This window comes from Mytilus trossulus, chromosome 9 (genome assembly GCF_036588685.1).
Source record: "Mytilus trossulus isolate FHL-02 chromosome 9, PNRI_Mtr1.1.1.hap1, whole genome shotgun sequence".
In the NCBI taxonomy this organism is placed as follows: domain Eukaryota; kingdom Metazoa; phylum Mollusca; class Bivalvia; order Mytilida; family Mytilidae; genus Mytilus; species Mytilus trossulus.
In genome coordinates, this window is record NC_086381.1 from 29,651,410 (window position 1) to 29,665,886 (window position 14,477).

Here is a 14,477-nt window from a genome sequence, read left to right on the forward strand (position 1 = left end):
ATCAGAAAAATTACACTGCTTATATATATAAGTTTGATAAACACTAATTTTGATCACTAAGAAGCTTAATATTCCCTTAACATCTCAACACAGTTATAACGTTTAGCTGATTTTACAGAGTTGTCTCCCTGTAGTGTTAGGTACCACCTTAAATGTAAAAGAAAATTGTATTTTAATGTATTATGTAGGGAAAAGACCTATTGTACATGTTGTATCAGTAATGTGATTTCCTTATGCTAATTTATCCACCGTGAATGGCATTCTTAAAATTCAATAAAGCAAAGAATACAAATACAATTCTGTTACTTAGAGGAAATTTACTACTTGATAGTTCAGATTTTAAAATTTTAAATCTCTTGCATAATCCAATGACTCGCTCAATGTGGATACGCTTGGATGCCACTCTACGGTCTTTTATAATTTCCTCTGGTTCTAATTGGGACTTCCCTTTTAGCATGGTTGGTGTATTCACGAATACATTTTGGTTTGCAAAAAGATCTTGCACCATGATACCCCTATCTGCCATAATGCTGTCACCAGAATCAAAGATTTCATTTTCAAGCAGGTGTGAATTTTCAATAATTTGTCTGTCACTGACTGACCCACCATAACAGTCTGAAACATAAGACACAGCACCTCTTGGGGTACAACCAACCATAGTTTTGATGGTATTTCTATGCTTGTATGACGACCATGTAACACTCTGGTTCACAACGGTTAACATCAGATGGTTTTTGGATTGGAATTTCTGTTGCATCTAAAATAACCCTTGTAGTTGGGAATTTCCTTCCAAAATCAACAGGCATATAATCATCGACAACTTGTCTTGAAGGCCAAATATCAAGATCTTTCAATTGAAAATATAAAAAGTTTATCCAAGTATTAATGGTTCTGGATACTGTAGACTCGGAAATATTAAAAAGTAAAGAAAGCTCGAAATCTTCCTTTCCACATCTAATTTTCATCAAAGTAAGAAACAATTGATCTTTTGGATTAAGTTTCACACATTTATAGTTCAATTCATAAGCAGCAGGGCCAAGTGAATGAAACAAGAATATGAAATGATCATAACAACTAAATCCTGTGTAATAGGATACTGCTTTGGGGTAATTAATGAAATTTTCAATGGAGTAGTCACCCAACAATTGACACTGAACATTCTTATCCTCAGCAACCTTGCCTATGTCTGACTCATCTGTTACTTCAATAGGATGCTCATTACTTGTTGTCTCAATTTCAACCTCAAACTGTATGCCATTTTCAATACCTTCCATAGACTTGTTTTTACTGACCAAATCTCCATGATCCCTGGATTTCATCCTCAATGCTCTTGGGCTAACAATAGCTTCTTGACGAAAAGGAAAGACCGAGGGTACAACATCCTTCTTGAGTCTACTCTTGTCACCTAATAAAACATCGGAACTGTTACCGTGACCTAGATATACAGGCGATATATCCTAATTTTTTTAACGGGAACCAGTTTTACATCAGTAAAACGTTGTTATCTCCCTTAGTGTCGGGAGCTACCTTAATTAAGTACACTAGTTGTATGAACTTATTAATTTTATTATACTAGTATCATACTTGTAATAGTGGAAGATATTAGCAGGCAAAATCGAGGGAATTGTGCAAATGATGATACAAGCATGAAAATTACCACAAAGCATCATTAGTATTTACTTTTTAAGAAACAACTGCTGGCCATTAAAAAAAATCATTTTTTCAAGATGGCCACCGCCGTTTTCTAAAATGGCTGTTTTTTCAGTTTGAAAACACTTTTTTTTTCTGGAAAACTTTTCGTTTACCTTCTTTTAGTGCAAAACAGCTGTCAGGTTTGGTAGCTACCTTCCTTACATGTGAATAATTCACTAGACATGATTATTTGACATATACAGGGTTTGCGCATGCGTGAAAATGTAGCAAAATTCATTAAAAAACATTTTAACTATTTAGTATAAAATCAGTGATTTGGGATTTTCAATGATATTATGATTTTGTTTGATAACATTTTTCAAGGTTATGACACACATAATTTAACAATTTTGCGCATGCGCAAATTATTGATAGACATAATGCATGATTTGTATGCACTTCCAGGGCAAACTCACTGGCCCAAGACCACAATTAATGACCCCGCTTTTCGTTGTTCACGAATATAGTTCCCCTTAATTATAGTGTATTTTTTCTTTATTTTTTTTCTTTGCCTTTTTCATTCATTTGTTAGTTTTTATGGGGTGGAAATGAAAGAAGAGAGGTGAAATAACTTTTTGTTGAAGGTATTTTAACTGATTTTAATATGGAAATAGTGATTAAATCAAGTGCAAAAAGGTAATATATACAGTTTTCGGAACATCTCTTGACTTGTCCATAGGGGTATGGATGTGTATTGGCTAAATTTCTAAGTTACATCAGAGCAATCTTTCTGAATTTTGGATATGTTTTTAGACTAGTACTATGCATAACACACACAAAATTTGACAAAAAGATTAGGTGCAATTTTTTTTAATGAGACAAAAAGTTATAAAGAACTAACAGAGGAATTAATTGTTGTCTGTGGCCCACTGGTATAAATCGTAGTCATCTCATTACTCTTAAAAGCGAGGCTCTTGTAGAGCTGTACCAGTAAGTGAACAATCTATGATGCCACTGTTTAAAAAACAAGCCCATTCAGTTGCAATGATCAGGTATTTGATGGATAAGACGGAAAATGCGGTTAAAACGAAAGAAACATCAATAGTAACGGCAGATCGGCCACTTTTGGTAATGGATATTCAGTGGGAACGGCCTGATTTGTACAGATAAGATAAGTTTATCGTCATGTGAGGTGGTTTTTTGTTAGAAGCCAACCCCTTTGTCATGGGTTGGGACCCCCTCCTTTTTAAAATGGCTGGATGTCCCTGTATAGTGTTTTATTTTACAAAACCAATAGGTATAGTAGTCCCAGGAGTGAGAATCCTAGCAATGACAGTGTAAAAATATGCCAAACTATTATCACAGTAGAATCGAGAAATGGGGAGGTACAATGTACACCACCCAACTCCATCCTTATTTTGATCAAGAAAAGAATGCTGATTGTAAGGTCCTTCAAGTCGTTCTACGTTGACGAATTTCAATCCTATTCATATTGATAAATGACGTGAGTATATGTCAATGAGGACCGAACGACATACATGTATACTACAGACGGTACAATCAGTCTTTAACAATGGACAAATTCAAAGAAGAAAAGCCAACTGTTTTGAGAGTATTATAATTTGGACTCGGATATTTTTCAACAAATTTGCAGTTTTAAACATGCAGTGAAAATTAACATATATGTATACAAAATAAATTGGCATTATGCTTTTATGTTGTGCTGTTACCCACTGAAAATAAGGGTTACATGCTCAAAACTATTAGGAGCTACATCCTTTAATGGCACTTGCAAAACAAAAAAGAGACAGTACATGTGATTACGATTACATACATGTATATAACAAAATCGTATACGGACTGAACAGTATTTCCGGAAACGCGGATTCAACCCTCTATTATCTATATATATTACAACATGCCAATTATCACTTTTGGTTTTATTATTTACAGGTCATTGATAATGGATCATGCCTGCATCTTACGTACACATGTTTACGGGAGCATAAAAACTTATATTTCAATACATGTTTGGAAATTTGATTATAGGAATTCAGCTATAATTTGGAATTTAAGAGCAATTTTTTACGTCATTGAATTTTATTTCTTAATCTAGCGCACCACACCTAACAGGAACTTTTTTTCTTATATTTTACAGGTTTACTATTGTCTTTCGATGCATTTTTAAAAACATACTGCTTTAGCATTTTAACAAATCATTCATCGATAAATTAAAAAAAAAAAAAACATGAATTGGAGCAGATGTTTGCCGGGATGAATTTCTATTTTAGATGTTTGTTTATAAGAAGGGTTTGTTTATAAGAAGGATTACATTTTTTAAATTTAATTGTTCAGGACTGAACTTCACGGCGAAATGGGATTCCTCCAAAAAGAAAGAAAAAAAAACGAGCGGGGGGGGGGGGGGGGTGTATTTGGAGAATGGCGAACCTTTGTTGATAAATCACAATAAAATGCATGTAAACATCAGGATAGCTGCAAAGTTTGAGGCTAAAATAAGTTCATTTTGCTGTTTCAGCGGCATGAAACCTCTTAAACAAGGACAAGTACCATTTCGACAAAAACTTACCACTAATATCATGTCGTGACTAGCATTTTGCTCCAATATTTTTCATACGGCTTGCGGTTTATGTATTTCAAAAATAATACTTCATATTTATTTGCTGATGGCAGATAACTCATTTTAAATTTCTACGAATCACTACTAACCAAATTAGCCAAAAAATTCAGAGGATGTAACGAATAATTTGTAAAAACAATTTTGTCGATATCTTTTTTTGTTACAAAGAAGATGCACTCTGATGATAAACAGTGAATAGGGAGATAACTCTTACAAAGAAAATTGTTCGTAGCGACTTGTCTTTCAGAGAGGATCAGAGAGATTTCATCGGTTGAAATATGGAATCTTTTAAATTATTTTATCATGAAGTCAGATTTGAACATCGACTTGAGGAATATTAATGAAGGTGTATTTTATTTGTATTTTCCTTGGATTTCGGTATTTTTGCTTTTGCACTTTTTTTATTGCTGAACTTAGACATTTTGGTTATATATATGGCATACATGCTATAAATGGTTTGTCCGGCTAACTGCTCTATACATTTTAAACTAGAAGTTCAGATCTTATATTTTCTGTAAGGTGTTATATTATTAACACATTATACTCAATTAATATAACAAAAACTGCTCAAAAAGACAAAAAGATTTTGATGTGCCTTTAATAGATAATCGTCGTTTCTGCTGTTGGTGTAAACAAAAACCCGCATGACATACATTTGATAATGTCAACTCAGTTACACCTTTTAACTCACAAATTGACCTTCTATTAATATTATAACTGTCAATGCCAATCAAGGACAATCAATCAGGCGCGGATCCAGAAGGGGGTGTCGGGGATTGGAATGCATTTGAATGGAGACATGTAATTGGAACCCCCCTTTTTTTAATGGTTGGATCCGTCCCTGTCAATACAGTACAACACAGTTGTAACATGAGAGGGAGCATTTGAAAGATTTAAACCACTTAATTAGAGTATTGTTATACCATCTAGAGTAACAGAAAAAGAAGCCCATCAAATTAAAAAAAAGTCATCTTTCTGAGTCATCTTTCTGAAACAAAACAAAAATGCATTCAACTTGTAAAATCTAAGAGCGGCCAGCTTTAAATCTTTTAATGCGATGTGTTAAATTGTACTCGGAGTAGTGTTTTGAGGCTGTAAATACAGGTATATATTTTGTTCATTTGTTATCATACACCTTAATTTAAAACTAGCTACACGTGAACAGATTAGTAATAATTTGATATTCTTATACACATATAAAACCATAGAAGTTATCACCCCTTAATATGTTCGTTTCTAATATTCCAAAATATTTTAAATAATAATATTTTCAAATCAATTAAACTGTAAAAATCTATAGAATGACCAAAACGCAACATAAAATAAAAGCAAAGTAACGAAAAAAAATTTGGAAAAATATTTAAATGTAATAAGTACTATTTTCAAATACCAATATGTACATTATTTTCATTGAGATAAACAGTTTCTATTTCTATTGTCTGAAGTTGTACCATAACCTAATGAAGGTCACTGAAGGAATTGGTACCGACCTTTCCAGGTATATCGGTATGCAGTATAGTTGTCCCCGATGGAGTGTGTTAATTCACAGCCCTGACGGAGTAGAACCAATACTACCGCTTAACCCTTTCACTATATCAATAGTCCATTTTTCTGATGGGCTGTATATAGCTCTAAGAATTGGGTTTGGAAAGGAAGACTCTCTCCACTTTTCATATTTATGTTCTAATTCGTAACCTCAACCGAACATAAAACATTTATCAATATAATACAAAACTCTCACATGGGAGTAGCCACTTGCAAAAGTCAAGTGCATTTTATTCAGGTAATAAGTACACGTATATATAATTCATTTTATATCAATGAAAATTATGAAAATTGTCTGTCTCTATAACTAGCACTGCAACATCAATATTTGTGACTCTTCTTGGACTATCAACCTGTAAATAAATAATTTTCATAATTATTTATTTGGAAAAAAGCATCTAGAGCACTTGACTGCAATGACTCGAATGACTTTAACTACTATCAAACCACCCGTGCATAAAATTTTCCCCGCATACTTTATATATCCAATCAAACAGACCTTTCTATAAATAGCATAGACACCATTTTCCTTACCAAACAAAACAAACTGTATCGATATATGTACAACTTTGATAAATATAATTATGTTCTAATTCGTAACCTCAACCGAACATAAAACATTTATCAATATAATACAAAACTCTCACATGGGAGTAGCCACTTGCAAAAGTCAAGTGCATTTTCGAAAAAACAAAGATCGGGCATATGTATGATTAGTCTAATATAATTAGATACCTAAATTCTGAGATACAGATACTTGAGTAATAATGTTTCCCTTCACATATCCATCTTTAGCATATTCGGATAAATTTATCTGTCATCATTTCACCATCTATGCGCCAAGCTTAGAAACTGAGAATACTATAACACATAGTAGTCTCAGTTAGAAACCATAATTATAAAATAATTCATCCGTATAAAGAAGCTATATCCAAAATAAACTAGCTTAATTAGTACTTAAGTGTAAAGTGTAAATCTTTTGAAGTAAATTAATGGCATATTATAGACATTCGACATATAGCATTCATGTACATTACATTGACCTTGAACAAGCAGTGCCATGTAGCCAAGCGATATTGATTCAGCGTACATGTTTTTCTGTCCAAGTGGTATTTTTATTTTTGTATTCTAATCAATCAACGTACCTTATAAACAATCAACATACCTTCAATGGTATTCTAGCTAGTGATAATACGTATTATTATTCTAGCCTAGTGGCAACCTGTATTGTTATCTTGCCAAGCGGCAATCTGTTTAGTTATTATAGCCCAGTGGCAATCTGTATATTGTTATTCTAGTTATGCGTCGTCTCTAAAACGTTACTCTAGCCAAGCCACAAAGCGTTACTCTAGCCAAGCGACAAAGCGATACTCTATCCAAGCGGCAAAGCGTTACTCTAGCCAAGCGACAAAGCGATACTCTATCCAAGCGGCAAAGCGTTACTCTAGCCAAGCGACAAAGCGTTACTCTAGCCAAGAGACAAAGCTTTACTCTAGCCAAGCGGTAAAGCGTTACTCTAGCCAAGCGGCAAAGCGTTACTCTAGCCAAGCGACAAAGCGTCACACTAGCCAAGCGACAAAGCGTTACTCTAGCCAAGCGACAAATCGTTTCTCTGGCCAAGCGGCAAAGCGTTACTCTAGCCAAGTGGCAAAGCGTTACTCTAGCCAATCGACAAAACTTTACTTTAGCCAAGCGACAGAGCGTTACTCTAGCCAAGCGGCAAAGCGTTACTCTAGCCAAGCGACAAAGCGTTCCTCTTGCCAAGCGGCAATTTGTATTATCATTTAAACCAAGTGGCAATCTATATAGTTATTATAGTCAAGCGGCATATCTTAAGCGTTATCCTAACCAAGCGGCATTCTATATTGTTATTTAAGCGAAGCAGCAATCTATATATAGTTATCATAGCCAAACGGCAATCTGTATTGTTATTCTAACCATGCTGCATATCTTAACCTTAACTCGGACCAGCGGTAATCTGTATTGTTTATTAAGCCAAGCGACAATTTTAATTGTTATTCTAGCCATGCGGCATATCTCATAAAACGTTACTCTAGCCAACGATAATCTGTTTTGTTATTCTAGCCATGCAGCATATCTTAAGCGTTACTCTTGCCTGGCGGCAATCTGTATTTGTATCTAAGCCAAACGACGATCGGTATTTACATCTAAGCCAAACGGCAATCTATAGTTATTATAGCCAATCGGGAATATGTATTGTTATTCCAGCCAAGCGGCAACCTGTATTGTTATTCTAGCCAAGCGGCAATCAATTTTGTTATACTAGCCAAGCGGCATTCTGTATTATTATTCTAGTCAAGCGGCATCTGTATTGTTATTCTAGCCAAGCGGCATTCTGTATTGTTATTCTAGCCAAGCGGCAATCTTTATTGGTATTCAAGCCAAGCGGCAATCTATATTGATATTTCAGCCAAGCGGCCACCTGTAAATATTATCATTCTAGCCAAGCGGCAACCTGTAAATATTATCATTCTAGCCAAGCGGCAACCTGTAAATATTGTCATTCTAGCCAAGCGGCAACCTGTAAATATTGTCATTCTAGCCAAGCGGCAACCTGTAAATATTGTCATTATAGCCAAGCGGCAACTTGTAAATATTGTCATTCTAGCTAAGCGTCAATCTGTTATGTTATTCTAGCCAAGCGGCTATATATCTTGAATGTTATTTAAGCCAAGCAACAATCTATATTGTTATTTTAGCCAAGCGGCCACCCGTAAATATTGGCATATTTATATTGTTATTCTAGCCAAGCGGCATATCTATAATGTTATACTACACAAGTAGAATATACATAAACCATTACAAACTACACAAAGTAAAGAAGATTTATCATTTTTCAAAACCAATCAATTATATGAATATTAGATCACAATGGGTACAGCAATTACAGTACCTTTCAAATCATTTGAACCAGACAATAATTTCTTTCAAGAACCATGAATAAAAATGAACAATAATAAAACTGTCTTTACTCTTTAGTATCACTGAATTCAAGCATCTCGGCCATACAATGTTGTCATAACAAATTATTCTGATATGACAAGGGCAAAATTGTCGCAATATAATGTTTAATAACTATATACATACAAAATGTATAGGGTGAACAACCAAGTGTTTCCATCCTTCCAGTCAAAGCAAAACGCAATCACACCTGATTAACCTAGTGTTTAACATCTATTATGAAATAATTTAATTTTCTTGTTATCACTGTCAGCTGACCTATCAACTGAATGAGGTCCATACATATAATCTATAAATTTAAAAAGAAAACTCCACACTGACACCCCAATCATCAAAATCAAAAACCTTACTAATAGCATCTGCTTATACATTTTTATCTCTTGGTATCCATTCAATATCTAAATTAATAGAATACTTTACACAACTAGAAAATATTGACATCGCAAACTATGTAGTTTTTACCACTACCTAACTCCACTATACCCACACAATTCTGACTGTCCGTAGAACACTTCAAGACATCCCCGCATGGATAACTGACCTTGAACGATACCTATACATAATTCTATAGCCTTCCTTTCTCTCCATATCAAACTTAATCCTGTCCCTCAACCAGTCAACATTTAAAAAAAAAAAGTAATAAATAAATATCTGATTCTCTAATAGACATATATAAGCTCCATAAGCAAAACTGCTAGCATCCGAATACACAATTTAAAAAGGAACCTTTATACTAGAAAAATCATATCCCCTTGACCACTGACCCTTTCCTCGTGCATTTGAACTACTATTATTTATGTTTCTTTAATCACTCTACAAGGTTATGCTCATATTGGGCCCTTTAATTTTAAAATAAAATATTGTATTGTATACTCTGAAAAACATTCCGAATTTTAAGGCAACATTCTATGTTTCCAAACTGTAACTCACTTATGACCTCTTGTTCCCTCAGTCAATATAAAACTATAGTGCCATGAAACACGTGACTCAATCAATCTTTACAATAACCGACATTTAGTTATTAATCTGGTTAACTTTAAATTACATGACATAGAAATTACTCAGCTGGCGACCCCAGTTAAATGCATGCACTAATAAAAGGGAAAGCATATGTCGAAATTGTTAACGGATTTATAACAGGAGGTCTGGTTTTAACTTCTTCAATACAACCATCAACCAAAAGATCAGCAATAGCTCGAGATATAATTTTTTAATTATCAATAGCATTTCTAATTGATACTAGATTGCTCATATTCATATGAATCCAGTTGTAAAGTGTTTAACTGCTCTCTTAAAACGTTTATCACTGTCAACAGAATCAAAATAATACTTATCATTCATATCTTCGTCCGCAACTTGTTGGTTTGATAAACTTTGAACAGTTTCGTCTCCAGTGAGCCATCGTCTGGCAACCAAGACAGAAGTCTGTAGATTTAGGTCCATTGTTGTTTTTCTAGTAGACACCAAAACTACGATCAGAAGTACTAGTAGCAGTTGCATTGGTATTCTCTACGGGTATAAGGATTGGAATAGTCTCTTCATTTTCAGAATTTCCCATACTAAGTTGAATGTATTACATTATAAGAATTCGAAAAAGCATCTAGAGCACTTGACTGCAATGACTCGAATGACTTTAACTACTATCAAACCACCCGTGCATAAAATTTTCCCCGCATACTTTATATATCCAATCAAACAGACCTTTCTATAAATAGCATAGACACCATTTTCCTTACCAAACAAAACAAACTGTATCGATATATGTACAACTTTGATAAATATAATTCTCTTAGTCCTCTTCCCGTTCTCTCTATCCTTTCTCTCTGTCTACCCTTTCTCTCTCTACTCATTTTCTTTCTCCCTAACCAAATCTCTCTCTAACCACTCTCTCTCCCTTCTCCCTAACCATTCTCTCTCTCTCTCTCTCTCTCTCTCTCTCTCTCTACTTCCTAATCAGTCTTCTCTCTGTCCCTTATCTTTTCTCTTCCCTTGACAGTGCCAGTGCGAAAAAGGGTAAATGAGTGCGAGATAGAAAGTGAGACAGCGAGGTGAGAGAGGTAAACGGTTAGAATGTGAGAGAGATAGACAGTGAGAATGTGAAACTGTGAGAAAGAGGAAAAGAGTGAGAAAGAGGAAAAGAGTGAGAATGTGAAACTGTGAGAAAGAGGAAAAGAGTGAGAAAGAGGAAAAGAGTGAGAATGTGAGAGAGTTAGCCAGTGAGAGACAGATAGAGAGTGAGAATGAGATAGAGAGTGACAATGTGAGAGAGAGAGAGTGACAATATGAGATAGATATGAGAGTTAGAGTGTGTGAGAGAGAAAAAAGTGTGAGAGGCTGAGTCTGTTTGAGAGTATGTGTGTGTGAGAGAGAGAGTGTGCGAGACCGAGAGTGTTAGCGAGAGGAAAGTGTGAACGAGAGAGAGATTGGGAGAGTGCAGGCAAAGTGTGAGGGAGAGAATGTGAAAGAGTGCCAACGAGAGAGAGAGATTAGGGAGTATTAGCGAGATTGAGATAGTTAGTTTGAAGAGAAGGAGTGTAAGGGAGAATAGAGTGTGAGCGTGATGAACTGTGAGCAAGTGAAAGTGATCGACAGTGAGAATGCAGGAGTCTTAAACAGTAGAAACAAAGTTTAGAGGGGAAGAAGGAAGTTAAAGATTACAAATAGAAACATTTTCTTTTGTTTACTTTAAAGATCTTGAATTAAGAACCTAAGGTACAAGTGTACATTTCTCCTCAAAACATATTACTGGGGAGAAAAAGGCATTAAAAAGAGGGGCGAAAGATACCAGAGGGACAGTCAAACTTATAGATCGAAAATGATCGACTTACAGAGTTTTTTTTCTAAAATGTTCATCGGAAGATCGAACCTTGTATGTTAGTAAAATAAAACTGTAAACGTTTTTGTCAAAAAACAAAGCTAGAGAACCTTACAAGTGATTGCGATATCTTTTCTAGACTTTTATTTCTTGTCGCATGGGACAAATTGAATTGATTTGGAATATTTCTAAATACATAAAGACAAACTGCTCCAGTGTTTTTGTCTTAGGATGTCATTTTAAACAGTGGTATTAAATCGATGCACATGGATAAACTTGAAACATTTTGCAATTTGCAGATCCAAATTCTGACGCATTTATCGTTGATTGGGCAGCAATGATTAATTCCAGGCCACCTTGTTGGGCAACAATATTGGATGATTTTGCAAATGTGTCATACTGCCTTAAATAAAATCTTGCATCGATAAGTGTTCAAGAGTAGACATTGTGTTAGAAGTTTACTAAATGAATAATTTAAAGGCTAGATATGACAAGACAAAAGTTGGTTCTGGAGTAGTTTTCTCTATGAAGATGACAACGAAACGAAATTTTTCAAGTGTCTTGCCGACAGACATGTTTTTTTTAGAGACTAATAAGGATACTTTCCAGCTGCCCCTTTATAAGCATGGAAAAGCAGATATACGAATGTTTGTCCATGTTCGGCATGATTATGAAAATTGTTGAAGACCACTATTTTAGGTAGCACCGACACAGATGTAGTAGTGTTAAGAATTGCAGCACTCCAAAAATATGGTAGAACAAACTGTGAATAGGTTTTGGCAGGAATGAAGACTTTTGATGGCTTCCTGTACGTGATATATCAAATGTGTTTGGTCCTCGTGTAGCTACTGTTTCTTTCATTCATAAATTCAGTGGATGTGACTCTTTGTCGGATTTTCGTGGGAAAGGGAATAGGTCAGTTTGAATGACATAAAAAGTATTTCAACAAGTAAGGGACGTATTTTTGTCTTTGCTGAAGTATAAAGACACATATATGGACATAATAGAAGCATTTGTTTACATCATATATGACAGAACAACATCACCATTTGCTGTTAACGAGGCAAGATGTAATTTTTACCCAGGAAGCAGCGGCATTGTGATGTAGTTCCGCCTACAAGAGTTTTTTTCCGGAGCACATCCAAAGAGCAGCGTATCAAGGAGGACAAGTTTGGGCTCAACCTCATTTATGTACCAATTCATGAACACTGGGGTTGGATGAAAGAAAAAAAATCAATGACAGTTGGAAACCAAAAAGGACTTCTTCGGCTGCCGTTAAAGTTGCATCCTCCTGTCTGGAACTTTTGAAATGAGGAGGCGAAAAATCCAGCTGTGTTAGTGACTGTAAATACTACCGTTCTGTCATTCCTTAAACGGGTTTTTTTATTGGCTACTATCAGATAATTATAAGATTACCAAACTGTCTTTCTAACAAAATTAGGCGTTTAATATTAACAAAGAATGTGATATCACTTGTTAAGTTGATGGAAATTATAAAAAAAAAATACATTTTCAAAAATTTTGCCGCCATTTTTGAACCGGAAGTCACTCTTTTTTGTCAATTATGTGTTGTTTTTTTCGTAATTTAGGAACTATCATTTACGTTTAATAAAACTTAAATTGGATTATACCTATAACACAGCTTTCAAGGATTTCCGAAATGTAGCCAACTGGATATGACGCCATTTGCAAAATGATCGGTGGCCATCTTAAAAAAATGGAAATTTTTGATGGCCAGCATCTGGTTTCTTTTAATAGTCATTTAGCCCACCTTTATACCAAATTTCATGCTTGTATCACAATTTGCACAATTATGTCCATAATATCTTTCACTATAAGCCCCAAATTAACATATGCTGTACATGTATGAAGTTTTACACATTTATATTTTAATTTATAAGCAGAAGGGTCAAGTGAATTGTATTGATAATCCAAAATTTTTCTGATTTAGAAAATAAGATCAGACCTAAAAAAAAAAGATTGTTTGTTTGCCATATCCTGACTGAAAGAATCATTCGACTAAGAAAATTTTATTGTCAAAACTATTTCAAATATTGTTTAATTCATTTCAAATTTTGATGCTTGCCAGATGGACAGATATTGTTCCAGCTTCTTGGAAAAATAAAGTTATTTCCCTACCTTGGGAGTGTCAATTTGGGGAAACAAACAATATATTAATTTAGGCCTGATTTTATATTCTAAATCAGAAAAATGTTGGATAATCAATACGTTTAACCCCGCCACATTACATATGAATGTGCCTCTAATTCAGTGGTCAACGTTTTTTATTTGTTACATATTTGGCTTTTGTTCTTTTTTTATATAAGTAAGGCCGTTAGTCTTTTCGTTTGAATTAGATGTCTTTTATAGGTGACTATGTGATATAGGCTTTGCTTATTGTTGAAGGTTATACAATGACCTGTAGTTGTTAATTTCTGTGTCATTTTGGTCTCTTGTGGACAGTTGTCTCATTGACAATCATACCACATCTTCCTTTTTATGCTAACTGACATTAAATCTTTACTCTTGATACAAACGTGGACACCTACAGTGCAAGGTATTTTTTTTCTGATAAATTTAGTTAACAAATCTTCAAAAGCATAAATATTGATAAAACATGAATGATTGATTAATAAAATTTATTTGTATCAATCCAGTATATGAAAAAAAGATGTATGAATCTCAACAAGTATTTTCTATATGTACTAACAATACAAGAACTAGTGTGACTCTAGTGTATCCTATAACTTGAATAATTTTGTTTGGTACTTATTTATTGTCATTGTTTTTCACTCGTTTTCTTTGTGTTTTATTATATAATAGTACATAAAGAATACTAGGTAGTTTCGTTTTTGATAATGACTA

General features: G+C 34.3%; 1 protein-coding gene across 1 annotated transcript; it reads right to left on the minus strand.

The window, feature by feature from the left end:
- Nucleotides 1-674: 674 nt before the first annotated feature.
- On the minus strand, nucleotides 675-1,319 carry LOC134684541 (uncharacterized). Its single transcript, XM_063543832.1, has one exon. It carries the CDS (start codon nucleotides 1,317-1,319, stop codon nucleotides 675-677), a length of 645 nt encoding a protein of 214 aa, XP_063399902.1.
- Nucleotides 1,320-14,477: the final 13,158 nt, after the last annotated feature.